Source organism: Trichoderma atroviride, chromosome 6, assembly GCF_020647795.1.
Source record: "Trichoderma atroviride chromosome 6, complete sequence".
NCBI classification, from domain to species: Eukaryota; Fungi; Ascomycota; class Sordariomycetes; order Hypocreales; family Hypocreaceae; genus Trichoderma; species Trichoderma atroviride.
The window spans coordinates 3,213,778-3,237,928 of record NC_089405.1 but is presented as its reverse complement, the minus strand read 5'-3'; the positions used below and the strand labels follow the sequence as shown (position 1 = coordinate 3,237,928).

General features: G+C 49.2%; 11 protein-coding genes across 11 annotated transcripts; 4 read left to right on the top strand and 7 right to left on the bottom strand.

Annotated features, from left to right (window-relative positions):
- Positions 1-193: 193 nt before the first annotated feature.
- Positions 194-1,841, top strand: TrAtP1_011694 (uncharacterized protein; the record flags this gene model as incomplete). The annotated part of the gene is made up of 2 exons (XM_014084783.2): positions 194-920; positions 994-1,841. The coding sequence occupies 2 exons, from the start codon at positions 194-196 to the stop codon at positions 1,839-1,841; spliced, it is 1,575 nt and encodes a 524-aa protein (XP_013940258.2).
- A 134-nt stretch (positions 1,842-1,975) lies between these two features.
- Positions 1,976-6,403, bottom strand: TrAtP1_011693 (uncharacterized protein). The gene is made up of 4 exons (XM_066115222.1): positions 5,877-6,403; positions 5,089-5,824; positions 3,146-5,027; positions 1,976-2,870 (listed from the first exon to the last, which is right to left on the bottom strand). The coding sequence occupies exons 1-4, from the start codon at positions 6,154-6,156 to the stop codon at positions 2,379-2,381; spliced, it is 3,390 nt and encodes a 1,129-aa protein (XP_065971320.1). The 5' UTR covers positions 6,157-6,403; the 3' UTR covers positions 1,976-2,378.
- A 680-nt stretch (positions 6,404-7,083) lies between these two features.
- Positions 7,084-9,298, bottom strand: TrAtP1_011692 (uncharacterized protein; the record flags this gene model as incomplete). The annotated part of the gene is made up of 9 exons (XM_066115221.1): positions 8,791-9,298; positions 8,638-8,739; positions 8,524-8,568; positions 8,347-8,470; positions 7,905-8,272; positions 7,744-7,858; positions 7,565-7,684; positions 7,321-7,512; positions 7,084-7,268 (listed from the first exon to the last, which is right to left on the bottom strand). Exons 1-9 carry the CDS (start codon positions 9,208-9,210, stop codon positions 7,084-7,086), a joined length of 1,671 nt encoding a protein of 556 aa, XP_065971319.1. The 5' UTR covers positions 9,211-9,298.
- Positions 9,299-9,559: 261 nt separating this feature from the next.
- TrAtP1_011691 (uncharacterized protein) lies at positions 9,560-10,947 on the bottom strand. The gene has a single exon (XM_014084780.2). It carries the CDS (start codon positions 10,587-10,589, stop codon positions 9,933-9,935), a length of 657 nt encoding a protein of 218 aa, XP_013940255.2. The 5' UTR covers positions 10,590-10,947; the 3' UTR covers positions 9,560-9,932.
- A 146-nt stretch (positions 10,948-11,093) lies between these two features.
- TrAtP1_011690 (uncharacterized protein) lies at positions 11,094-12,383 on the top strand. Its single transcript, XM_066115220.1, has 3 exons — positions 11,094-11,518; positions 11,573-12,041; positions 12,098-12,383. The coding sequence occupies exons 1-3, from the start codon at positions 11,112-11,114 to the stop codon at positions 12,365-12,367; spliced, it is 1,146 nt and encodes a 381-aa protein (XP_065971318.1). The 5' UTR covers positions 11,094-11,111; the 3' UTR covers positions 12,368-12,383.
- Positions 12,384-13,934: 1,551 nt separating this feature from the next.
- On the top strand, positions 13,935-14,995 carry TrAtP1_011689 (uncharacterized protein). The gene is made up of 2 exons (XM_014083256.2): positions 13,935-14,103; positions 14,171-14,995. The coding sequence occupies exons 1-2, from the start codon at positions 14,034-14,036 to the stop codon at positions 14,980-14,982; spliced, it is 882 nt and encodes a 293-aa protein (XP_013938731.1). The 5' UTR covers positions 13,935-14,033; the 3' UTR covers positions 14,983-14,995.
- Positions 14,996-15,722: 727 nt separating this feature from the next.
- Positions 15,723-16,784, top strand: TrAtP1_011688 (uncharacterized protein; the record flags this gene model as incomplete). The annotated part of the gene is made up of 4 exons (XM_066115219.1): positions 15,723-15,787; positions 15,845-15,964; positions 16,020-16,385; positions 16,448-16,784. 4 exons carry the CDS (start codon positions 15,723-15,725, stop codon positions 16,782-16,784), a joined length of 888 nt encoding a protein of 295 aa, XP_065971317.1.
- Positions 16,785-16,847: 63 nt separating this feature from the next.
- TrAtP1_011687 (uncharacterized protein) lies at positions 16,848-19,739 on the bottom strand. The gene is made up of 3 exons (XM_014084779.2): positions 18,630-19,739; positions 17,279-18,571; positions 16,848-17,222 (listed from the first exon to the last, which is right to left on the bottom strand). The coding sequence occupies exons 1-3, from the start codon at positions 19,359-19,361 to the stop codon at positions 17,100-17,102; spliced, it is 2,148 nt and encodes a 715-aa protein (XP_013940254.1). The 5' UTR covers positions 19,362-19,739; the 3' UTR covers positions 16,848-17,099.
- Positions 19,740-20,110: 371 nt separating this feature from the next.
- TrAtP1_011686 (uncharacterized protein) lies at positions 20,111-21,208 on the bottom strand. Its single transcript, XM_014084778.2, has 3 exons — positions 20,755-21,208; positions 20,607-20,688; positions 20,111-20,493 (listed from the first exon to the last, which is right to left on the bottom strand). The coding sequence occupies exons 1-3, from the start codon at positions 20,984-20,986 to the stop codon at positions 20,301-20,303; spliced, it is 507 nt and encodes a 168-aa protein (XP_013940253.1). The 5' UTR covers positions 20,987-21,208; the 3' UTR covers positions 20,111-20,300.
- A 495-nt stretch (positions 21,209-21,703) lies between these two features.
- Positions 21,704-22,350, bottom strand: TrAtP1_011685 (uncharacterized protein; the record flags this gene model as incomplete). Its single annotated transcript, XM_014084777.2, has 2 exons — positions 21,704-21,777; positions 21,858-22,350. The coding sequence occupies 2 exons, from the start codon at positions 22,348-22,350 to the stop codon at positions 21,704-21,706; spliced, it is 567 nt and encodes a 188-aa protein (XP_013940252.2).
- A 161-nt stretch (positions 22,351-22,511) lies between these two features.
- TrAtP1_011684 (uncharacterized protein) lies at positions 22,512-23,351 on the bottom strand (the record flags this gene model as incomplete). The annotated part of the gene is made up of 1 exon (XM_066115218.1): positions 22,512-23,351. One exon carries the CDS (start codon positions 23,349-23,351, stop codon positions 22,512-22,514), a length of 840 nt encoding a protein of 279 aa, XP_065971316.1.
- Positions 23,352-24,151: the final 800 nt, after the last annotated feature.

The following is a 24,151-nucleotide window of genomic DNA, read 5'->3' as shown; positions in this document are numbered from 1 at the left end:
GTGCGGTTGGGGTCCAAATGAATGCGGCTATGCGAAACAACATGAAGCAACGGGGTAGCATGTTCCCGCCTTGTTATGCTTTCTGTCCGTGATTATCTAGATGGTTGCCAGTGGGGGAATTTATACCCATTCTTGTCTATATCCTATGGATTAATCACCTTTAATATCTGATCTTTCAAGTAAGGCCATCACCATGACCCGAGATAATGAGGTTGAAGGCAGCTTGGCGTGGTATCAGCAACAATGGGTCTCAGATGTCTACACCCACACTGAGCAGAACAACTTTCGGCATCCTTCAATACCTGGACATAATAATTGTGAACAAAACAACTGCCAGAATCAAAATCCCAGCAATGACGAACATACAGCAATTAATCCTGATATTGATGATCAAACAGCATTTGATACAGGCTGGGATTCTCTAGATTTGGACCCATTGAGCCTCCCAACGATAAGCCTACGCCGGCCTACGGAAGATTTAACGACGCATAACACGGCTCACTATCCCGAAACACGAAATCATCCTTACGAGCCAAGCATTGACTCTGAACGGAGCGTACCGAGTTCTTTTGAGGACTTTCAGAGGCAATGGGGTGACAAGGAGAAAGGCCCTGCCCTCGAGATTCCAATCGAGGTGGACAAATATTCAGAAGCCGAACAGAGCATTCTGGAGAAAGGATCCGTGGCTCCATCTTGGGCCGCTAAGGGTAGATCAGGGGAATATAATGACGATTCAGATGCAGACGATGTCAAAGATCGCAGCCACAACGCCGATGATGACGTGTATGACAGTGACCTTGATTCTCAGCGGTCTCAGCCCAACCGCATAAAACGAGAGCATCACAAAAAAATGAGGGAATGGCGCTCCAAGGCGGCAACAAAATTCGAAAAAATGCTGCTTGACTGCATAGTGAATATAGGTAAAAAAAAAACCCATAGACTGTCGTGAGTATCAACTTTAAGCGTCAAATAGTATCTAACACAATACTCTAGATGAAATAGCCCCCGATTATAAAGACGTGGTTGTTGATCCAGGGGTCATTAAAAAGCTGGAAGATGTCACCCGCCTGTCACTGCAGCGGCCTCGCGCTTTTTCTCGCGGCGTCCTCAAAGGAAACAGAGTCACTGGAGCCATTCTTTGGGGTCCACCAGGCACCGGAAAGACATTGCTTGTCAGGGCGCTGGCTAGGCAATCCGAGTTCAATATGCTCTCAGTCTCCACTGCTGAGCTGTGGCAGAAGTGTCATGGCGAAGATGAAAAAGTTATCAAGGCTGTCTTCTCCATGGGTCGGAAGTTGTCTCCATGCATCATATTCTTGGATGAGGCCGACGCCATGCTCGGAGCACGGAAAGCGGGCGAGAAAAGACACATACGCGCAATGTTCAACCAATTCCTCATGGAATGGGATGGGCTTATAAGCAGCAAACAGGCCCCGTTCTTGCTGCTGGCTACCAATCGACCTTTTGATCTAGATCCAGCTGTCTTGCGCAGGGCGCCCATGCAAATTCATCTGGATATTCCAACTCCAAGAGAGCGATTGGAGATTATTACAAGGTTGCTTGCTGATGAAACTCTGGAAAGAGGCATGACATGCCATTTTCTTTCACAACAGACACACCTCTACTCAGGATCTGACTTGAAAAATCTATGCGTTACAGCTGCAACGCTTTGCGTCAGCGATCAAGAAGAGGATACCGACAACCGAATTTTGACACGGAAACACTTTATTGAGGCACTGAATATTATTAAACCAACAAACATGACCAAGGTGATGAAGAATGAACTACAAAAATTTGAGAAAAGCGTTGCCCAAGATGAGAATAACCAGGAAGAAGAGTAGTCTGGAACGGTTTCCAAATGATATACTTGACCGAGGTCAGGTTCATGTTGGTAGATAGACATGGTGTAATAGTTTTGAGTAATTTTATCACTTGTGAGCATTATAGAACTAAACGTACAATTGATGCTATATTAGCAGCGAGTTCTAAGCTATCTAAATGAATGTCTCCCTTGTAGATGGTATTATTAGGGGGCTCTCCACATTTGCGCATGTGCCTTGCATCGTGACCAAATCTTTCGTAGAATTCTATCAAGTCTCCGTGCCCTGGTCTCTCCGCCAGCAGTCTACAGAGGATGGGACGTGAAAGGTGGAGAGACGCACGAACGGTATGAAGAGGGAACGACCTCCCTTGACCATCGGAAAAAGAGGGCGGAGGTGTGGAATTGCAACTTATGCTCGCAGGAGAAGAACGTGCTATCTTACACGAAATTTACAAAGACCCACCAACCCTGCAATCCATTCTTTCCCTTGCTGAATCTAAAGTATGACCGACGGCTCACAATATTTGCCAGTCGATAATACCACGATGGCGATTCATCACAGGGGAGCCCCGAGAATATGACGCTGAAGTTCATGAATCTGTTCCTTGTCAGCATCCAGCTCGGCTGTCAGGCTGGCAATCTGAGCGTCCTTGTTGCGCAGAGCCTGCACCAGGGCATCCTGGCGCTCGCCTTGGTCGGCGTAGACCTGCAGATCTGCGTAGCGGCTGTTGTCCTTGTTGGCCAACTTGGCGTTGGCGCTTGCGAGGCTATCGTTGGCCTCGGTCAGGCGAGATACCTCGGCCTTGAGGAACTTGAGTCTATGGTTGAGAGCCTCAATCTGCGTGTCCCGGTCGGAAAGAGAGGTGACAACACGATGGCTTAGGTTCTGTTCGGAGCTGTGGCGGGCGTCGGAGACTAGACGGTTCTCGGCTATGAGCTGCTCGACTCTGGCCTCGAGCTCGAGGACTTGCGTATTCTGATTTCGACGCATGCTGTGAGGCCTTGAGGGAGATCGTGGCGAGCCAAATTGGCCCTCTCCCAAGCCATCCTATAGAAAGCCCAATATGTTAGAACGAAGCGACGCCGAATGAGGTCAGTAAAAGAAAAATGCAATCCAAGAATAAATGAACTTATCAACTATAGTTTAGTAAATAAGAAAAAAAGAAAAAAAAACAGTCGAAAATGCCCGCAAATGACCAAACACGACATGCAAGCACTTCGGCAGCAGGCAATCAGGAAAGCCAGAAGCTGTGAGGGTACATGTATGCCGGTGGTTTGGATCTCATGTGACGAGAGCTTCAAAGAGAGTCTTATTGCACTCACGAATAAACCCGCCATGTCACGTGCGCGCACGCGGCCCTCGTTGGCTACGGGTGTCTCAGTCGCTGACGGCGACTCGTTAGTAGGACTGGATCTCCCTGTTGGAGTCTCCGGTCGTGTTTCTGTTCCCGTCAACACTCGTTCCCTGGTTCCCGGTACTATCATCTTCCTTTCGAGATCCTGAGCCGCCTCCCGTAGTGACGTATCCCGTAGGTTCTGGCCGCCCAGTGTAGATCGTCTTAGGCGTCTCTGGGGTTGGAGCTCTGTCCTATCCACCGGCTCAGGAGTCTTGAGCCGTGCTATGGCTGCTTCTATCCAGTCCGCGTCAATCCCGGTGCCTCTGTAAAAGCCTGCTTCAAATGGTGTCGCTTCGGTTTCCGCCTCCGGCTGCTCTTCAATTGCAGGCACCTCTCGTGGGGGTGACTGGTCAGATGCTTGACTAGATGCTGAGCCCGGCCTCTTCAGATCCTCCCCCTTTGGCGATTGGGTTCCAAAGAATGAGGCTTGCTTCTCATCCCGCAATTCTAATCCTGCAGGCTCATCACTGCCAGTGTTTCCCGTTACTGTGTTATCCGTTTGGCTGTTCCTTTGCTGCGGTGTAGAAATCTCCGAGCGCTCGTCAACCAAAGGCACATCTTGAATTATTTGAGCTTGCCCATCACTTGAGTGCTCTGGAGATTGTTTCTTGTCCAGGGCTAGCTCTATACTCTTCGCAAGGTCAGATTCGGACCTTTTCCCAGAAGACTCGCCCCAGTTGCTTGTGAACATATCCGACGTGTTTTCCGTCTCTTCCTCTTGAGGTACGGAAGTAATCGCTTCTTCAGGAGGACGTGGCACCTCGGCCTCATTTTCAACAAAGTCGGTAGCTTTATTGTCAGGTGAGTCCGTAGATTCCTTCGGCTGTGCAGTTTCATCTTCTCCGCTAGCATCTCTAGGAATAGTTTCTAGCGGTGCAGCGACACTTTCGACAGGCTCACTTTGCTGGAGGTCTAGCAATTCGGGATCATCTGCATATTTTGCCATATTGGGAATCAAGTCTTGCCAATTCATGTCATGCTCGCAGTCCGGAATGGCATCTTCCAACGAAAGGTCATCAACATCCATGCTTTCATCTTGTACCAACAAATCATTAATATCCTCCATCTCCTGAGTCTGAGGGAGAGAGTATTGTTGATTTGAGCCAAGGCGGGATAAATCATCGTCGGTATCGCCAGACAAAGCCGTATCTTCTGTTGACTTGTGTGCGACAGCATCTAGGGCCATCATACGAAGAGAGAAGAGCATTAATCCTTGAAGATGTGCAGCCACATGTCTTGCAACTATTCTAGCGTTTAATAGCCCTTGGCTTTGGAAGGATGGAGTTTGAGGATCTAGTGTTGTTTGCTCTGCTGGCTCAGCGTTGACGTCGTTGTGCTGATCTAGCTGTATAGAGCCGGTCTCTGTCTTGATGCGCTTAAAGCTTTCGGCGAGCTGCACGCCTTTAACTGAAAGCTTTGGGGAAGCCTTTTTTACGACCTGATCATCTTCATCGGGGTCTTGTCCATCTTTCATGGAGAGGCAGCATAGGGGACAGACATCTTGTGGTCGGGGGGCCCGGAGTCGGCTCTGGTGCACAATGACCTGAACCTGTTGCTCGGAAAAAACGTCTCCATGGAGCTTAGATATGTGTTTAGAGAGGTCTTGTGCTTTGGAATATGTTGTCTCTTGGTCGTTGCATAAGGGACAAATCCACCATGCCGGCAAATGCACTTCTCGATGCCAATTGTGACCATGGGTTTCAAGCATGTGGCTGAACCAGGCTTTTGAAGTCGCGAATCTCTGCAATGGTTTACTGCACTTCTCTGAGAGACAGAGAAATGGTTTAAAGTCTTCGTTTAAATGCTTCCTGAGAAACCACTAGGTGTTAGAAATTCAGCATTGTAAAGGTCGGAGAGTAAAGTCCTTACTTCCATTTGTCTCCTTTAAACTCGTCCTCAGCGAGAGGTGAAAAGCACCAATCACAAACCAAACTCTCGTCTGATGGCTGAGGATAGGCGACCAGGTTAGCTGCAATAGATCTGGTCTTAGTCATTACAGAGCCGTCTTTTCGCTGCTGAAACAGCTTCTTGAACTCTTGACTGTCAAGAGACGTGGGCGTAGAATCCTTTGACTGATGAGATCTGGCAACTAAATGTGATAAAACTCTTGGTCGAGCCAACCTTTTATATGTATCATTTATTGGAGGAGGAGGAGCTGGTGATGAATCAACTTTCCATGTGTCCTCCTTTATCTGTGAAATTGGCTCTTCATTTATGGTAGACAATTGCAATTGAGACCGAGGTTGAAGCCTCATGTGACGAGATTGATTATAGTGAAACTTTTGATACATTTCCGTCATTGCGCGGGCGAGGTGCTCCATTAGAGATGGGCTTGCGTCCGGATAAAATGAAATAATGGCCAGGTGTGCAACTTGTTCAAATGAAGTGGAGTCAAACTTTGCTGCGAATTTCCCTAATCTCGTTGCTTGGCTTACCTCTGACGATAGTTGAATGGTACTTCCGAGATGATGGAGACGTTCGATAGCCCCTTTGATCCCTCCTAGACTTTCTATGCTGATGTGAAGCTGAGGTTGAGGCAATGTACCTCCATCCAAGGCCGGGACCTTGATATTCTCCCCATCGGACGTATCTTCACTTTTGAAAACTGCGGGTTATATAAGATTTTATTCACTCTAGCTACCAGATGTTGGACGTACGATAAGTCAAGTTTCTCTTCATTATGTCCAGTAAACGAAGCACCAGATCTTGTATTTCAACATGCCGCTGAAGTCTGCGGTCAAGGCACATCTCTGGAACAGCGAATACGCCTAAAAAGGCCGCCCATGCTGAAAACTGTTGTTGGTATTCCCCAACAACCTTTGATCCATTAAAATCGGCCTCATCTTTTAGTTTTGAGACGTGTTTAGAAAACAATTTTTCACAATCGCTCGCGAGCTCATAGATCGGCTCGCCAGATTCGATGTAGTCTTCATCCATGGCTGTTTACAAGCTTGTGGACATATATGGACCGGAAGTAAGGCTGAGTGTTCATTTAATGGTAAGCGCAATTTATGTAACAACGTTGTAGGATGAGACTGCTCTGTGGAGAAGATGTTTTGTAAGAACTGAAATTTCCGCAACGCCGTATTCACTTATAGATTCAAGGCGATATTTTCAGAAGTTGGGAGGGAGATTGGCAGTTTCTTAGTAGAATATAAAACCATCACACGCGAGTATTTATTTGCAGAAGCCTTCTATCTGTGCTTAACCCCGCCTCGATGCGTTGTCTATATCCTGCGGATAAATATATAGCCGGGCCCTTACATATACTTGGCTATATCTAAGACCAATCATCTTTTCAGCTTTTGTGTCATTGCTGCTATAACCATTGCACAAAGAATCGCCTGGTTCATTGTTATCAATTTTTTAGTTCGCGCATTTGTATCTTGGAGCTGTATATAGTCTTAGAAATCTTTATTAAGAGATATGCATGTTGGATATTTATCTTTATCTTTATCATTCTAAAGTTGCTGTGCAGTAAATGTATGTTGATTTTGCTAGTAGCAATGAAGTAGGGATTGGTATTCATCCGGCCGCGCATATAAATAAGCTGTATTCCATGTTGTTTTAATCGTAATTCGATAATGGATAGACATAAAGCAGAAGGTAACTTTTGTAATTGCGTTCTCATTGCGCCTCTGCTAAATACTTTTGTTTCCTACAAGAAATGATTGCCTTCTTAGAGTATAAATATTTATTGCTGCCTTTTTAGTTACCATCTTACAACTCAAGCCCTGAATCAAGTGAGGATTGTTGATCCATTGCCAAGCTTTGGTTCATATTTCTTGCTCTTTATAGCACATGAGGTACTACCTGGACCCTAGCTTGTGTTATCCCTTATTCTTACTGTTTGAGTTAAAGCAGCTACACCTGTGCCTGATTTACTTCCTCTTCTAAAGTAGGCGGTGGCTGCCGAGGTCCAAGAGTCTCCCAAGCACTCATGATCTGAAACAGTTTTTTCTCTTGATGTTTGCCAGTAGTCATGCTAATACCGAATGGTCGCCCATTTAAGTCCAAAACACCCAGAGGCATCGTGGCGACGGGATAGCCTCAAGACATGTTTAGCGCTGGTTGAAGACAGTCAGACTCGGAAAAACTTACCGGCTGCAGAAGCAACGCTCGATATCGGACTGTCAGCTAACGACGCGATGGCATCAAGCTGATACAGCTTGAGGATCTTATCGATTCCGTCGGGTCCGGCAAGCTTGCGAAGGGAGGCCAGAGTTTTGGCATTTTCGGTGGCAGGGATATTGCACTTTAACGCATTCTCGAGGTATGACTGAGATGGATGTTCTGCTCATGTGTCAGGATAAAGAATCCATGGTAAATGTCGAAATACGCATACCTTTGGGGAGTTCTTTGTCGGCGTGCTGGCGATTCCAGTCGACAAGTTCCTTTAGGTTCCTAACTGGAGATGAATCGAGTGTTTCAAGATAGCGATTGAAGGCTGGCTGAAACTCGTAGGCTTCAAACGTCATTAGCCTTGACCAAAAAGTCATCTCAGGGGCTTGCTAAGCAACCTACACATGATGTTTCCAGTATCAGGCCAAATCTTGGCACCGAGAGGAAGCGCGACCGGATACTCGACGTGGGCGCCTGAATCAGCTAGAATATTCATTACGGAGTGATATTCTTTTCTCTGTAACAATGTTAGGCAATGTGGCATCGAAGAATAGTGGTCTTACCATTTGAGAGAGCGCCTCGTCGTTAGTTGTGCAAAGACTTTCTGGTAACTGCCAAATCGTTTCATCCACAAATCCAATCCTCAGCCCGTCCCATTTTTGCGTCATGAGTTGCGAGAGTCTTTCATCGTGATTTGGTCCTGTCGCTTGCAACATCTCCACGACCACGGCGAGGTCAGCTGGGGACCTGGCCATGGCACCGACAGAATCCAGGCTTTTTGACACTGGAACTACTCCATCCATGGAAACAGTCCCAATAGTCGGCTTCATAGCATAGAGGGCGGCACGAGAGGCTGGGGATACGATAGACCCGTCGGTTTCGACGCCGAGCGACACAATTCCGAACCCAGCGGAGACACCGACGGCAGACCCTGAAGATGACCCGGCAGGTGTCAAAGAAAGAAGTCAGTGAACTGGTGCGCGCACGGAACAAATGGAGAGGAACTTACTGAGTGACCCATTGCTCCCTCGTCCAATTTGAGAGGTCCCCTGACATATGCGGAGCGAGTATAGCCGTTGACAGGAGACCATCCATCAACGAGGCCTTCGCCTTTGAAGTTGTTGAATTCCTGCAGTGCCACCGTCAGTCAAACACTCGAATAGAGAAAGGCAGTACACGTACTGTCAAGCTAGCCTTTCCAATGAGAATGCCCCCGGCATCAAGAAGCTATGTTGAGCATGAGATGAAGTTAGCCTGTTCCCCTTTTGATACAGTACGTGAGTTGGTTCTACACACCTTTTGTACTGTAGGGGCGTTCCCATGCGGCCGAGAGTCGACAAGAGCCCAGCTCCCAGCCGTTGTGCCCATGCCTAGCTCAGGATCGGTCGCGATGGCATCCTAAGGGATTGATCAGCACAAACGGAGATGATACCATGGAGAACCTTGTACCTTGACGATGAATGGAATACCATGGAGCGGGCTTCGGGCCTTTCCGGCGGCGCGTTCTTGATCGAGAAGCTGCGCTTGCTCCAAGAGCTTCTGTCTGGGAGCGACAGAGATCAAGGCTCCCAGACAAAGGCCTTTTCTATTGTGCTTTTCGACCTGATCCAAGACTTGCGCTACCAGCGACTCCGCAGTGAGTTCGGAACGGTCGAACAGCTGTTGAATGTCATGGACGGTCGAGGTAAGGAGGTTGAAGGATTCTGGCGCCATGAGTCCTTCCTGAGATAATGAAATGCGACCGCTAGGGTAAGAATTTGGAGGCCGAGAGCAAATGTTTCGATTGTAAGGTGGCTGCTGTTTTTGATATCTCGCGCTGGTTTGTCGGCCGCGGCTCCAAAGCAATGAGATGCACCGAAATATTTCCATGCAGTCACCGGAAGACTGAGGAGAGACAGCGAGGCGGGGTCCATGTCAGGGTGCCAACGATTGAAGACAATCCAAGTTTGACAAGGCCATGGCGGAATGAGGCCCGTGCAGCCTTGCGTTTGGTCGGCTGTCCTTTGAGAAAAGAAAGAAGTGGACTCCAAACCTGCATGTCCAAGCACCTGTATGCAGCCTAGGCATGGAGTTGCTCTCGACTGGCACCAGAGTCCGCAAGATGTATGCGCAGATTTCGGTTTGGCCAGGAACATGCAGTTTCCATGAAGACTGAGAGCTTCATGGAAGTTTCTCTTAGCTACGTCGTAGGTTCATGTACTTACAATCCCTCATTTTCCAACTGCCTGCTAAGGTACTGTCTACCTACTGCCTACCTACCTGTCGGTCAACAGCTCTGCCAGCTGTACGCCAGTTCTCAACCTTGCTCCTGCCTCGCCCCTTCTCCCTACCACTACCACCGCGCAGCACCTTCTCAAGATGCAGTTGGCAACTTCCAATTTCAGTACGTCCAAGTCGAAACGGAAGCCGCATGCTGAGTACAGAATTTGACCATGTCTGCTCGTTGGATTCCCCCCCTCCTCTTCTTCTTCTTCTTCTCTTCCTCAAACCGTCAGACATCTTTTCTGCAGCCAACATGTCCTTCTGGAACGTTTGGTCTGGCGTCGTCGCCGCTATTGGCTGCGTCGTGGCAATTGGGAGCGCTTGGTTTTTCAGAGCTCCTCTTCTCCGACTTGGCAGCGCCATTCGGAATCTTTCTGGTCGCCGTGACCATAACCGGACTCCGACTTCTGTGTCAACCCGGTCAGATCCATTGGCTGAAGCGATACTGGATCTCCCCATTGTACTCCGGGGTTTGACAGGAGAGCTGAGAGGGATCCTAGCTGAGCAGGAAAAGCAGACCTTGATCCTGGGACAACTCTTAGCAACGATGGATCGCCTGCCCTCGCGGGAGGGAAATGGGTGGATCGCCGAAGTGCGCCTTCGTCGCCCTGGGCATGCAGACCTTGGCGATCAAACGCAATCCCAGAATCGCGCAAGCCGTTCTGATGTAGCCTCTGGCTAGGGGGTTCCCGCAAGGGCCCTCCACGGTCTGACCGAACAGGACCGTGGGACAGTACTTCAACGTGCTGTCTCCCAGCGAGCAACTCGCACCTCATCGTGGTGCTGGGGTCTAGTAGCCTCGAGTAGGTGAAGCCAAGACGAGTTGTAATCTGCCAGGTACGTTTTCTTCTTGTTACCCTGACGGCATCTTGTTGAGAAACCTGATTATGATTTCCTTTTTCTTTCCATTTTGCTGTTCCCATTTCGCCCCACGTCTCCATTTTTGGCTTTACCTTCAATGAGACGCAGACAGTCTCGTAGTCCATGCGCAATGTTCTTGCTATCGGTAAGATGCGTACACGCCATTCTTTCCCAGCTCAACAGCAGACAACGGGTGTCACGCCTCGACGCCATGTTTCACTGTCGTATCTTCGTTCCACGTATGTACCTGCCAGTCATGTAGGAGAATGTTAGCACGACGGGAGCATTTCTGTTCATAGAACTGAGTACATATTCTCCATAGCTCTACCTTCATTCGCTTTGACATGATTCCTCGTCACTTATACCTGTATATGTAGCAAGGAACTGTCGGCTGCAATTTATCCAAAGGTGCGGGTAATGTTAGGTTAATTGCTCTTTCGTATAAATTTCTTTGATCCTCCGCCAGAAGTCTCTCGATGTGCTCTATCGGCGTTTGTCGACAAGCCACCAGCCATCAAGGTACATGTATCAACTGGGAGTCGGCATGGAGATCACGTGCATGAATCTTATAACGTTTGAGCCACCATTTGATCTTCGTTGGCTCAAAGAATGTTCCGACCTGGCACCTCCATTTACCTATCCGAGCAATGGGTCAAATTATTTCTTACATTACGGGGTTTTGGGCGGTCCCACCGCTCCTGAATCTGCCAACCGAGATCATTTTGCTGATTGTATCGCACCTCTCTTCATCCCCGGAATCCCTTGTCGCCCTGTCGCTAACCTGCAAAGCCCTCTCTTCGATTCTTGATAGGGATGCAGTGAAACTTTGTGAGAAATCACGGCGCCAGCTTCTGTTATTGCTTGAGAAAGATCTTGGCAGTAGATTCTTCTACTGCTCAGTCTGTTGCCAACTCCATCATTTCTCGCAGCAGTGGAGTCCCATTACTGCAGACTATCTCTGGATGCCTAAAAGTTGTATTGACTACTACTACAATAAAAACTTTCGACCAACTCCTGCATTGTTCGGAGTTCCTGTAACCCACCCCTATGAGCTGTACGTATTTATCATCGGACGTGCTTGGCCTCAGCCGCCTAATATGAAGAATAGAAATTACCTATATGGGCGCCTTGTTATGAATCGTCACCTCCATGGTTCTCCAAAAGGGTTACCTCTGAAAAGCCTCCAACATCCCACCCTAGTGGCCAGTTGGGGCGATGGGCCATTATGGCTAGAAACTCCGTCCCCAAGGATAATTGGCGATGAATTATTCCTCTGTATTACGCATACACTTGCAGGAGAAGCGGCTACACTGCGAGATGCGATTGATGAGGGGCGGCACGGCATCTGCATGCATGTCGCCACGGATCCAGTTGATTTGTGGAACACACACCGGCGCGATGTCTACAGGATGCCAGAGTTGTTTGAACCCGAGGGGAGCAAGGCACAAAGGCCGCCGCCTTTTGAAGAATGCCGAGACGTGCCGGGATCCTGCACTGTGTGCTTGACTGACTACATCACCACAATTGAGCGTGCCAAGGTGCGCGAAATTACTCAATGTCAAACTTGTAAATCCAGTGTCAGTATTATTGGTTCTGTATATGAGCACATAGCATCAGCTAATCAGGAGACCAGGTTTCTATTGAGCCGCCGCTCGATGGTTGGTCTATCACGATTACTGCCTACCATCAGTTGGGACGTTGTCGCGACCCAGAGGATTGGAAATGGGTATCTTTCTTGGAATCCCCACTAGACCGAATACTCTCCAAGAGCCCAGCCAAGCGAGATATGGCCGTTTACCCTCCTGGTGTAATAAGGAGGAAATGGCAAACTGTGGAGTCACCAATCGAGGGGTTAAAGCACCACAAGAAAGTATGGACGGAAATCCTAGGCGTGTTGCTCTAATGGCACTTTTTGATGGCGGTATGTGAAATCTATCTTTAGCAATAGACATTCCTATCCCTTTGAGCTGATTGTCTTTCCCCGTCTCTGTAACTGAAGCAGAAGCTGTACCAAACGTCTCGCTACATTATTAGATAGTAGACTCCTAATAGTAATATCTGAGCAATCGTCTTGCGATCAAATAGGGTACATGAATGAGTAAATCTTCCCAATACCAAGACTTCTCATCTGAATAGCTACACGAAGGTTATAGACATTAGAATAGTAACAGAGCTGCATTTAAGCCATTCGTGTTCTACATAGCGTCTTTGCTTCAGGTTGACGATGATATAACATCTATGTAATAGTCCGCGGGGCGCCTTTTGCCATGGGTTGAAAATGGAATGGCTCGCTGCGCTATAACAAACTTGACCACATTTACAATAGCTACAACCACTCTATTGTAACGATTAAAAGTATAAATATTTTAAGCCAATGAATCATTATAAAAGCGCTTTGGCCGAGCATTTGCTCTGCAATTTTTTGGCGACTTGACTTTTTGGTTTGCGTACTACAACAGAACCTGCGATCCGATTGAGCATCTTGGTTACCACAGACTCCCCGTTAGTAATACTATTAAAACGTACTGTATATACCTTTTTCTCATCTTTTGCGACTCGAATACGTATGGGATTAGTATTTTATCCAAGACATATGACTATTTACCAACCAGCAACTAGTCAGCCGTTATCAACACGTCACTAAAAGTTTACGCACTTCAATATTTCGTTGGGATTTCCAGGATGCAACTCCTTGCAAGGCTCATGGTTTTTGGCGCTGTTTCAATTATTGTCCGCGGAGCAGGGCACGGCGAGCACTGCAAGAATGATGTCGAGTGCTTATGCACGCCAGCGGAATGTCTATGCGACAACAACAATGGCTGCCCGGGCAAATGCGTCGCTACTTTTGGTGCTCGCAATTGGGGAAACAGACCGGGCGAATGGTGTCGAAATAACGGAGATTGCAGACAATACGAAAGACATTTTGTGGATTGCGTAAAGAGCGGTTGCGACGGGACGTGTGTGATGCTTTATTCCGAGGGCTTGTAAATATTTGTACCTAGGCCTCAATTGAATCCATGAAAGCGCAAGTCGTAAGAAAGAGACTGATTGAGCTGTCGACAATTACGTTTGCGTACACCAGTGTCAGCAAATTGATGGATGATTTGACGCATGTTGGGTCAATTACATCTGCTATTATTGTATTGGGAATATAGCTTCCGCACCGATGTTTTTATAAATCGTCGAGCATTCTTGCCGCCACATGCTTTAACCATGTTCAGCGATTGAGTGCATATTTCCTTAAGCTAATGAATTCATCTGCATCTGGATCTAAATCTTCAAATGATTCAATTTAACTGGCCAGGAGCGATCTCCCCGGCCGCAACGCAATAGAGTCGCAGTCGATGCACTTCGAAGATGTAATCGCCGCATACAAGTCGCCACTTTCACCAGCGTTACCCATATTTACCCGCCATTCGGTATAATGACGTCTTCGGATCGCAAGAGCCTTGCATAACAGCTGGATTGCAATAAAAACCAGCTTCAATAGAGTTAAATACAAGTCTTTTTCTCTCTCTAATTATCATTTTATCCTCTCAATCAGTGACTAGTATAACCTGACAATCAACATGGCAAGCACACATAATCTCAAAAGACAGTCGCTCTTTGACCTCTCCGGCAAAGTGGCCCTTGTCACCGGTATGTCCAGCTTCATTCTTGTTAATGGCATAAAATGAAACAGCACCGTTAATATCAACATTACCAGGCGGTGGCTCCGGAATTGGCCTCATGGCCGCACAAACCCTGGCCGCCAATGGCGCAAAGGTCTACATCTGCGGCCGCACCAAAGAAAAGCTCGACAAGGCCGCATCAACCCACGGCGAAGGCGCTCCCGGTGAAATCATCCCCATCCGAGCAGACGTCAACTCCAAGGACGGCATCAAAGTCCTCTTTGAAGAAATCCAGTCACGAGAAAAGTGTCTCTGCATCCTCGTCAACAACGCCGGCGTCAGTGGCGAGAAGCACACCACCGCAGAAGCGAATTCCGCAGAGGAGCTGAAACAGTCACTCTTTGACAGCGATTCGTCGACGTTTGATGACTGGCTTGAAACGTATAGGACTAATGTCACGGCAATGTACTTTACCACTGCTGCTTTTCTGCCGCTGTTGCAGAAGTCGACTGAGACTCATACTGGGTGGTCATCTACCGTTATCAACATCACTTCCATCTCCGGCTTAATCAAGACCAGTCAACACCACTTCAGCTACAATGCATCAAAAGGAGCGGCTGAACACTTGACGCGCATGATGGCTGCGGAATTTGCTGCCGCTGGGCTCAAGATTCGCGTTAATAGCATTGCGCCGGGGGTTTTCCCTAGTGAGATGACGACTGGAGAGAGCGACGAGAGACAAAAGAGCCAGCTGGATAGTGAGAGGTTTGAAAGCATGATTCCTGCTAGGCGGCCGGGAAAGGATGAGGACATGGCGCAGGCGGTGCTATTTCTGGCTGGGAATCAGTTCGTCAATGGGCAGAGAGTGGTGGTTGACGGAGGGCATACGCTCGCCGATGGAATGTAGCCCAGGTAGTTGCGAAAATGAATATACAATAAAAGCGAGGTGAAGTTCAATGCCTCGAGATACTGTGACTTGTCTCAAACTGCACTCATAAACTACCATTAGCAGCCAAGAGCCAACCATTAATCACTTGCACTCAAAAGGCTCGTTTGCACTCATATATTTATTCAAGTATGTACTCAGCCAGCAAATTATCACACGTAATTAACTAATATCGCCCAAATTCCTGATCATCACTTCATGTCAAGCGGCGACTTTAAACTCTGTACTAGCGCCTGTCGATCGCCCAAGTTTATCTTCGCCGGCTATCCAGAGAGCCATATCCAGGAGATTTTCATCCGTAATGCATAATGGTATAAATGTTTAATTATTATTCAATTTTAATCTCGATGGTTTTTTCAGTCTTCGTTTTCAGTGGGGCCAATGCTGCACACAGCGACCATTGGCAATATCCTTTGAAGAGCGATGCCGTGTCGTATGCGTCATGTCCGGCCAAAATGAGTGACATCACGGAAACGCAACCCTGTCAGCATTCAATGAAGCAGTACTATAAAACAAGCTCAAACAAAACGACATGTAATTATAAAATTGTATAAATACTCAATTGAAAAACCATGCTCAAGACCGCTACCTGCCGCTCTCTAAAGCAATTAATCCCCAGACCACACTTAGCTTGCACGCATCTTACACGCAAATACCCTGCAGTAAACCACAACTCAAAGTTTCCAAACAAATTCCACACAATGTCTCGCACTGAGTCAGGCAGCTTTAAACCGGTAGAGGAAGCCCAAAGACAAGATCTTCCAGGGTAAATTTTGTCATTTCCAAAGAATTGAAGCCCCCCTGCTGATACCAGTACGTTCAGACTGGAAAAGGACATGAAGCCCACAAGCGAGGCAACTGCTCTTGAAGGCAAACATGAGCACCACGAGTATCTCGCAGCAGGAAAGCTCAAAGGCAACAAAGCACTCATCACCGGCGGAGAGTAAGCACACCTATACTTCAATTCATAAGCCCAGATGGCTTATTCAACGAAACAGCTCCGGCATAGGCCGCTCCGTCGCCGTCCTCTTCGCCCGCGAAGGCTCAGACGTCACAATCGTCTACCTCCCCGAAGAGGAAGAAGATGCCCGCGAGACCAAGAAAATGGTCGAAAAGGAAGGCAAGCAGTGTCTCCTCATCCCCGGCAACCTCATGGACAACGAAACGTGCCGCAAGGCCGTCGAGCAGCACATGCAGCAGTTCGGCGCGCTGCACGTGCTGGTCAACAATGCCTCGAAGCAGATCATGTGCGAGGACATTGCCAAGATTGACCTAGATGATGTGGAGAGCACGTTTAGAAGCAATATTTTGCAAATGTTTGCTGTGACCAAGTATGCGGTGCCGCATATGGAAAAGGGCGGCTCGTGAGTTTCTCCCCCTCCACTTACACGCCTATGGACGTTGCTAATGTGAGGTTGATTTGCAGCATCATCAACACAACCTCGACTGTTGGGTTCCGAGGCACTGCGGCCATGGTGGATTACGCGTCTACCAAGGGAGCCATTACTTCATTCACGCAATCGCTGGCAAAACAACTCATGCCAAAGGGCATTCGGGTGAATGCCGTAGCCCCTGGCCCGGTGCATACGCCTCTGCAGCCTGCTTCGCGCCCTGCTGAGCAGATGGAGGGCTTTGGAGCCAAATCCGGGATTGGGAGGCCTGGTCAGCCGAGCGAGATTGCGCCGTCTTTTATATTTCTTGCTTCCAAGGATGCTGAGCTGTATTATGGACAGGTTTTGCATGCTTATCCGCTAGGCGACTAGGTTGAGCAAGGAGAATGGTGTCGTCTGTATTTGATAATGAAAATACGTAAGAAGCCGTGAATGCCAGTAAAAATATACTTTTAAATGCATCAATTTATCGTCTAGTCATAACGTCATACTTATCGCTTTAGCCAGCTATCTTACACACATATTGTCCATGACTCCTAAAGCAATGGCCTTTAAACCGGCTGAAGATGCTCCCTTCTCATAATGCCCAGGCCCATGATCCATCTTATACCCGCAGAGAACATAGAAAAAGAAATTGTCCGCGATTGCTACACCCAAACTTACCACCTTTTTTGCCTCCCACTTTGCTTACATCTGGACGCGGAGGAGGTAGCGCAGCTTGACCTGCGAAACGTCGTAGCAGATAAACTCGTTGTACTGGAGGTATGCGCCGTCGACGTTGGTGGCGCACGGCTTCTCAGTAATGTCGGGCTATTCATGAATCAGCAAATAACTCAGAAAGGGAACAATGGGGGACATCAACTTACCATCTGGATGCCCTTGAGGCTCTCGTGCACCACGCCCGCATCCATCCACTTGGGCGGCGCCGTCATGCCCATGCCCCAGGTACTTTCCATGCCACCCTTCTTGGCCGTGTTGCCGGCATCGTAGCTGGAATTGGTCAACTCCTGCATGGGATCGCCCAGCCTGGCCTCGCAAAGAAGCAAGAGGGCCTGGCCACCAGAGATGTACGAGCAGCAGTAGTTGGCAGACTTGGATGCCATGTCGGCCAAGTAGATGCCCTTGCCAAACATGTAACCAGAGACGGGCGCTTCCGGGGGGGCGATTCGCAGACCTTGACTGAGAATACCACCAAAGTTTGTGGCGCGCGAGCCGTGCCAGAGGAGGCGGCTGTTTGCACCAATCTTGCTCTTCTCTGCGTATTCGTCGAAGCGCATACCTTCGCCTTGTCTTTCGACGCGGAAAATATCTTGGACTTTGTAGCTGTGATTATGGGTGTCGCCCTTGGTGCCGTTGAGGTAGTCCGACAGATACTTGAACTCGGTGCTAGTTTGATCCAGCGGAGTCATTTCATTGAGGCCCAAGCTCTTGAACTGCTTGTCCAGAGGATGAACATTGTCCGTCGATTTGCGGTCAATCTTCATAATCTCCGCAGCATCCTTCATATCCGACAAGCTCTCCAGCAACTCTATTTCCTTTTTGAGCAATACATTGTCTCGGATGATCGGGGGGCGATTGCGACCAAACGCGTGCGGAATAATGGAGTAGTACGAGTTGGATAAATGCTCGGTGGCGTTGGCCACAGTCATGTTCCACTTGCTCTGGGCAAGTGTCGCATCGTCCATCAAGGCTGCGAGGTCTTTCAGCTGTTGAAAGCCGCGTGTGATGGTTGCCTTGCTGAGCTTTCCCAGAGGGAGCTTGTTCGCATCGTAGTTCAGGGCAGTCATAGTGGCCTGGAAATACTGCTGGTTGAAAATAAGCTCCATGAGCGACTTGACCTCGGGTTGCAAGGTGCAGTCCGCAATCTTGATCTCCTCATCCTCTTTCTTGACGCCCTTGCCATCGGCATCATCATCGGCATCATCTTCATCATCCGAATCAGGGTTGTAACTACGCTCGACAAAGGCGTATTTTCCGGGCTTTGGATTATCACCTCTGTTGTCCCAGGTCAAGCCGGACTTGTCTTTAAACTTTTTCTCAAAGTTCCTGAGTGCGTCTGCAACGGTGCCGTTACCAAGAAGGGCACTTTGACCAGTTTCACCAACGCGGCCCCACCGAGTCCATGTCTTGTATGACTTGGACTTTGGCTCGAAAAGGACCTGAGGGATATGCCGTTAGTACGCTCTGCTGCGAATGTGAGACGGGAATCAAACTTGCCTGCACACGGTAAAACTTATTGTTGTTGTGTGATGCATTCGCTTGGTTGAGGGAAGCATCGTAGATCAATCCGCTGTCTGGATCGATATGCACCTGGTAGGTGGAGTTGAGCGGGCAGTGCTCATCCACAGGAATAGCCACATTCTTCTTCTTGATGAACTGGCCTTCAGCCACCTGCTTCTCCTCTTTGCTCTCGGGCTTGTCCTCAGCCTCGGCTTCAGCTTCGGGCTCAGCTTCGGGCTCAGAGTCGGCCTTGGCAGCTTTTGCCTTGCCCTTGGCCTTGGCGCCCTTGGTCTTTGCCTTTTTGGCCTCGGGCTCTGCGTCATCGTCGCTCTTGGAGACCATCAGGGGCCGCTTCTTGCCATTGGCCTGTGAGTCGCCAGGCTTAGCGCTGTTGCTGCCCCAGACATGATCCTGCGGGTCAATGGCCGTGTTCTGCTTCTCGGACTCGAAGATCCACTCGGGGCTGACCAAGGGCAGGTCCTTGGCCTTGCCAGCAGCCACCTTGGCCGTGTTGCTGTTGTAGTCGTCTTCGGTGCAGACCACGTGGGTGGTGGTCTTGGTGACGCTCCGGGTGACGCTGCCGCCCAGAGACCGGACGAGCTGCTCCAGCGAGGCGTGGGTGTGCTTGGAGTTGTCAAACTTGCCGCTGATGGCGAGGACACGTCCGTCCAGCGGAGGCGTTGCGGGTGCAGCAGGTGCAGCGGCAGCGGCAGCTTTTCGACGGGCCATGATGATTGTGACTGTGAAAATATATAGTATTTATGGAAATGGGTGAATGCGAAGAAGAGTATGCAGGGAGAAGGAGAAGGAGGTTGAAAGAAAAGAAAAGGCGGAGAGGAGGAAGAGTACTGATGCCAGTGGTCTAATAGTGCTGGCGGTCTTTCTGGGACTTAGACAAGCAAGGATGCTCGTTTCAACGACGCTGCCTGCGCAATTCGATTCAATGCCACGGCACAAAGCAGAAAACGCGTCAACAAGACTCAATTGACTGCTCAATGGCTCAGGAAACGAAAGGAAAAGCTCAAGCTGGACGCGGCTTGATGCCGCCCTTTTAAATGGTTTGCAGCTTAGCTCGTCTCGCCAGCTGTGCAGCCGCAGTTACTCGATTAGGCCCTGTCGCTGGACCTCAGCGCCCCAGAGCTGCCTACTTTAGTGGAGCGCTCCCCCGCCAGCGATTGCCGCTAGCGGTGGCATCCGGCCAAGCTGAGCTTCTCGAGCGCCACTTCGGAACGGCTCCAGGCACCAGCGCGCCTAGACCTCGCTGGGCGGCGGCGCGAGACGACCGCGACGTCACGTGTGCCGCTGGGCGCTGGGTTCTGAGTGGTCTTGCTGCCTGGAATTTATGGGGGGGTGATACAGAGCTCTGAGCTTGTTTAGCTAACCGGTGGCTGATGCGGGCAATTTTAATGAAGTTTGGCTAGCAGTTTTGTTGGGGCTTGCAGTGGAATTACAGAGATGGATGTTGATGCCGCGATAAAGCGCTCAATGCGGCAATCGCCGACACGTGTTCCCTAACATTATTTCATTCAATTGGCGCATTGCGGCTAATAAAGATGCGCAATCGAAGCGACATACATGTAATCAAGATTCGCGAGAGCACCACCGAGATGGCAAAAATAGAACGATAAAAAACCCCAATCATTGACACCATCCACTGAAACCAACACTCTAACGGCATTCGTGCGGCTTCTTGACCGAGTTGCTGCACCACGGCGTGCTTGGCGAGCCCGAACAGCAGCGCACCGACCGAGCCTCGTGGTTCCATTGGATCCGCTTCTTGCTGGTTCCCGGACAGAGCCACGACGTCCAAAGGTGCTGGCCGGTGAAGGCGGCCGTGTGGTGGTCTTTGCAGTCGGGATAGCTGTAGAGGAGTCATAAGTTAGTCTAGCTGTCTAGTGCAGACGGTAATATATATATATGGATATGGTAGACATGACGCATCCTGTAGATGATGGGAGCAACGCATAAACTCACGTAAAAAACATGCAAGCCCCGCCCTCTACTCCCACGTCCTCCACCAGCTCTGACATTTTGGGATCCAGAACCCCAAGGTTATCTACACAAGATATGTTTTAGCCCCTTTATTCTTTTAAAATCCATGCCAAAAAAAACAAAAACTCACAACACGAGCCGTGCTTCAATTCCCTCGAGAAACATGTATCCGGCCTGGTGTAATCGAGGCACCACGAAAAGGTAACGTCGTCGACCGGACGGGGCTTCTCGGGAGGCGATCTGGGGAGACCCGACGCTATATCTTTGCCCTCGTCATGGCCTGGTGGTGGGCTGCGGATGCGCAGAGGGGAGCCGTGTGAAGCAAGGAGGAGGACGGAAAGGGAGACTGTCGAGACCTTCATGGCGATGTATCAAGGTCCTAGGATCAAGAGAATAGTCGATTTAGTCGGTGATGAGAAAAGACGTAACATGAGAAGAGAAAAATCATTTTGAACAGCTGGCTTTTAAATAAATGCCTCTCCACGCAAATGTGTTGCTCCTCTCAAGTCTCCATTCAAGTGGCTTGTAAAGAAAGTCAGATTCTCGTATACACCAGCCATTGCGATAGAGGCACGTGGTGTCCATCTGTAAAGTTCTATAGAATATAACTTCTGAGTCACAGAGCCAGCTGTATTTTCTTTAAAAGTGGCTACATGTACGCCGTGGAAAGCCTCTTTGCTGGAGCTGTACAGCTAAAATGTGGAACATTTTGCAAATTGGTCTCGGCATTATGAGCCATCTCGACATCATCAGCCATCCCCATCTACCGTATGCTATTCATAGTAACAAATCTCTAGCCGGCGGCTTCACCCGATCTGGATCCCACACTATCGACATGCAGGTACGAATGCATCCTGGTGTTGGTTTTTCGCTAATAGCACTACCTAGTAGCAACACATGTTGCAGCCATTCTTTACGTAGCAATAATTGTCAATTTATTCTTGAGAGCCCAAATCAGCCGGGCCGATATTGATAGACAGCAAACCTAATTTACACCCAAATGTCATAACTCGTAAAGTGCCAAAATCGCCTCATTACCCAGCCAATAGCTAATCTTTCTTCAAATCCATCCAGTCTAGTTACTCATCCATTTCTTCGTCTTCGTCATCTTCGCTAAGGTCTTCTGGTTCTTCGTCAGAGCTAAGTCGATCCACTATATAATTAAACAATAAAGTTAGCAATCAAAATTTCAAAAAAGAATAGTAGAAATAGTAGAAATAGCGAGACACTCACCGCCCTCATCAGGGTTGATTATGTGCAGTCGGGGCATCATTTCATGGCGCACAAAATGTCTCCAGTCTGAGCCCGTATATTCCATCGAGTTATTTGTTGGCCTTCGTCTGGTATGCTGAGCAGCCGGGGCGGCTGCGTCTTTCTCGCCATCCGTGCTGGCCGGCTCGTCTTTGGTGAATTCTATGGCTTGCATCTTATTGTACCTGCCGCTGACATCTAGCATCTGTTGGAGCATGCCCAATTTGATATGTCGGAGATTGAGGTTTGGTATAGCCAAAAGCCTCTTCAGGAGGCTAATGTATAAATTCTGCTTCTTCTCCTCCATGTCGACATCAGTGCCCGGATCGGCCATCAGTTGGAATCTCCATAATTCCAGGCGCTGGAGTGAGCCGGCAAACTTGGTGATGAGCTGAACGGTCTCGTCGAGAGTAAGAGCCATCATTCCCAAGCTGAGGTTGGACAGCTGCGGAAATTCGACTGCAGGGGGGAGCATCTTGGCTATCTACCGAGATGTCGGCCGATTGGAGCTGCGATAGAGGCTTCGCTTCTGATGATGCGAGCCAGCTCATAAAGAGATGGAGGTTCAGACGACTGCCTTTGCTGTAACTGTTGCGTTTCCCATTGATGCGGAGTTCTTCCAGGCCTTGGCAATGGCTAAGAAATTTGATGAGATTTTTCTGGTGATATGGCTGTGCAGCATGGGGGGGCAGTAGCCCAGTAAACGTCAATGCAGAGGTGCAGCTTTTGGAGATTTCCAAGAACAGGAGCATAGGCGGCTTCGAAATCTGGGTGCAAGTGAAAAGCAGAGTCGAACAGCAGGTTGCCGTTCCTCTCCATGACTTCGAGATTCTTGAGTCTCACATTCGCCAGGCCCAGGCCGTGGATGATGGCCTTGAAGAGGACGTTGGCTCTGTCAAGCAGGGCCGCACTGCCCCAGTTGAAAAGCTGGCTGGTGACTGGATGAGCACCAGTCTCTCCGGCAAGCGTTTGGGAGCCGTAGCTGCGCCACTGCGCGCGAGGGCCATCCCGAGACCTCCTCGTCGAGTTGAAGTCGCGGAGCGCAACCGTCTCCAGATTCGGCAGACGAGAGAAGGCATCAGCGAGATATTTGGAAACCAGCCCCAGTGTCCAAAGAGTGCTCTGCTCGGCCAGGCGTTGCTGGTACAGGCTGCGAGTCTTTGGCGACATGGTCACGCGAGAGCTGGCCGTCTCGTCGACTTGATCGAGGCTGATGTGTACATGGCGCAGATGGGCAGCGAGACGGCTTTTGGAGATGTCGATGAGGGCCTTGAGGCTGAACTCGGAAACCATGAACTGCTTGCGCGTGAAGAATTCCGAGGTGAATCTGAAATGGACGGCCCGCTCGGCAGATTTGCACGTAAGGCGAAAGTTGCAGAGCTCTGTCGTGTGGAGATGCCAGGTGATTCGATCGAGGATTTCTGGCGGCACCTGCAGAAGGGGCAGAGCTGCCGGCGATTCAGCATCGCCGACCATGATTGCGAGGGCGGGTGAAGGAGATGAATGGAGGTGCGTCGAAGAAGTGGGTGATGAGAGGAAGAGGGGAAGATGGAAAGCAAGCAAGAGAAGGAAAAGGAAATATATGGATATGGCGTGTTACACCAGAGCCTTGCTGTTTGTACGCGGACTTATATACATGTAGCCCGGTCGGGGCGCCAGATTAGGCTGCCAGTGCTAGCTGGAGCTCTAGAGCTCAGCTCCAGCTGTGGCCCCCACTTGCAGGGCCTTGAGCGGGGCCCGGGCGCCTGAAGAGCAACAAGCTTGACCTAACTTGATTAAATCAGTCTGGCAACAATGCCCCTCGATGTACCAGTGATGTGGTGCTCGGCCGCATAGCCGCAATTCGGATCAATGCTGGCAAGGGGTGCGAAGAAGAAGAGGTTAAACACATTTTTTAATTTTACACACTAAAATACCACTATAGTATTTGATACTTGCTACTGCTGCTACTGCTGCTACTATTCCTACTACTACTACCATCAGTAGGCTATATCTAATATCTAGTGTTGAATAATAAATTCCAGGTACTAGATAAAACAGCGTTTATATTTTAAACTTGTGTGTACATTTTTATTTTACAGTCCTTATTTTTCTTTACCCTTGCCTCGGCGGCACTCTCTGCATGTATAAAAAACACCACATACCTTACCTACCCTACGAGCAGACATAAGCGCTTGACCGGGACCCTCGCAGCACCAGGCTGGGGCACTACCCAAGCCGGCTGCCGGGTGCACGGGCTCGACTTGGCAGTAACTCAGTGCTGGATTAGGCACACC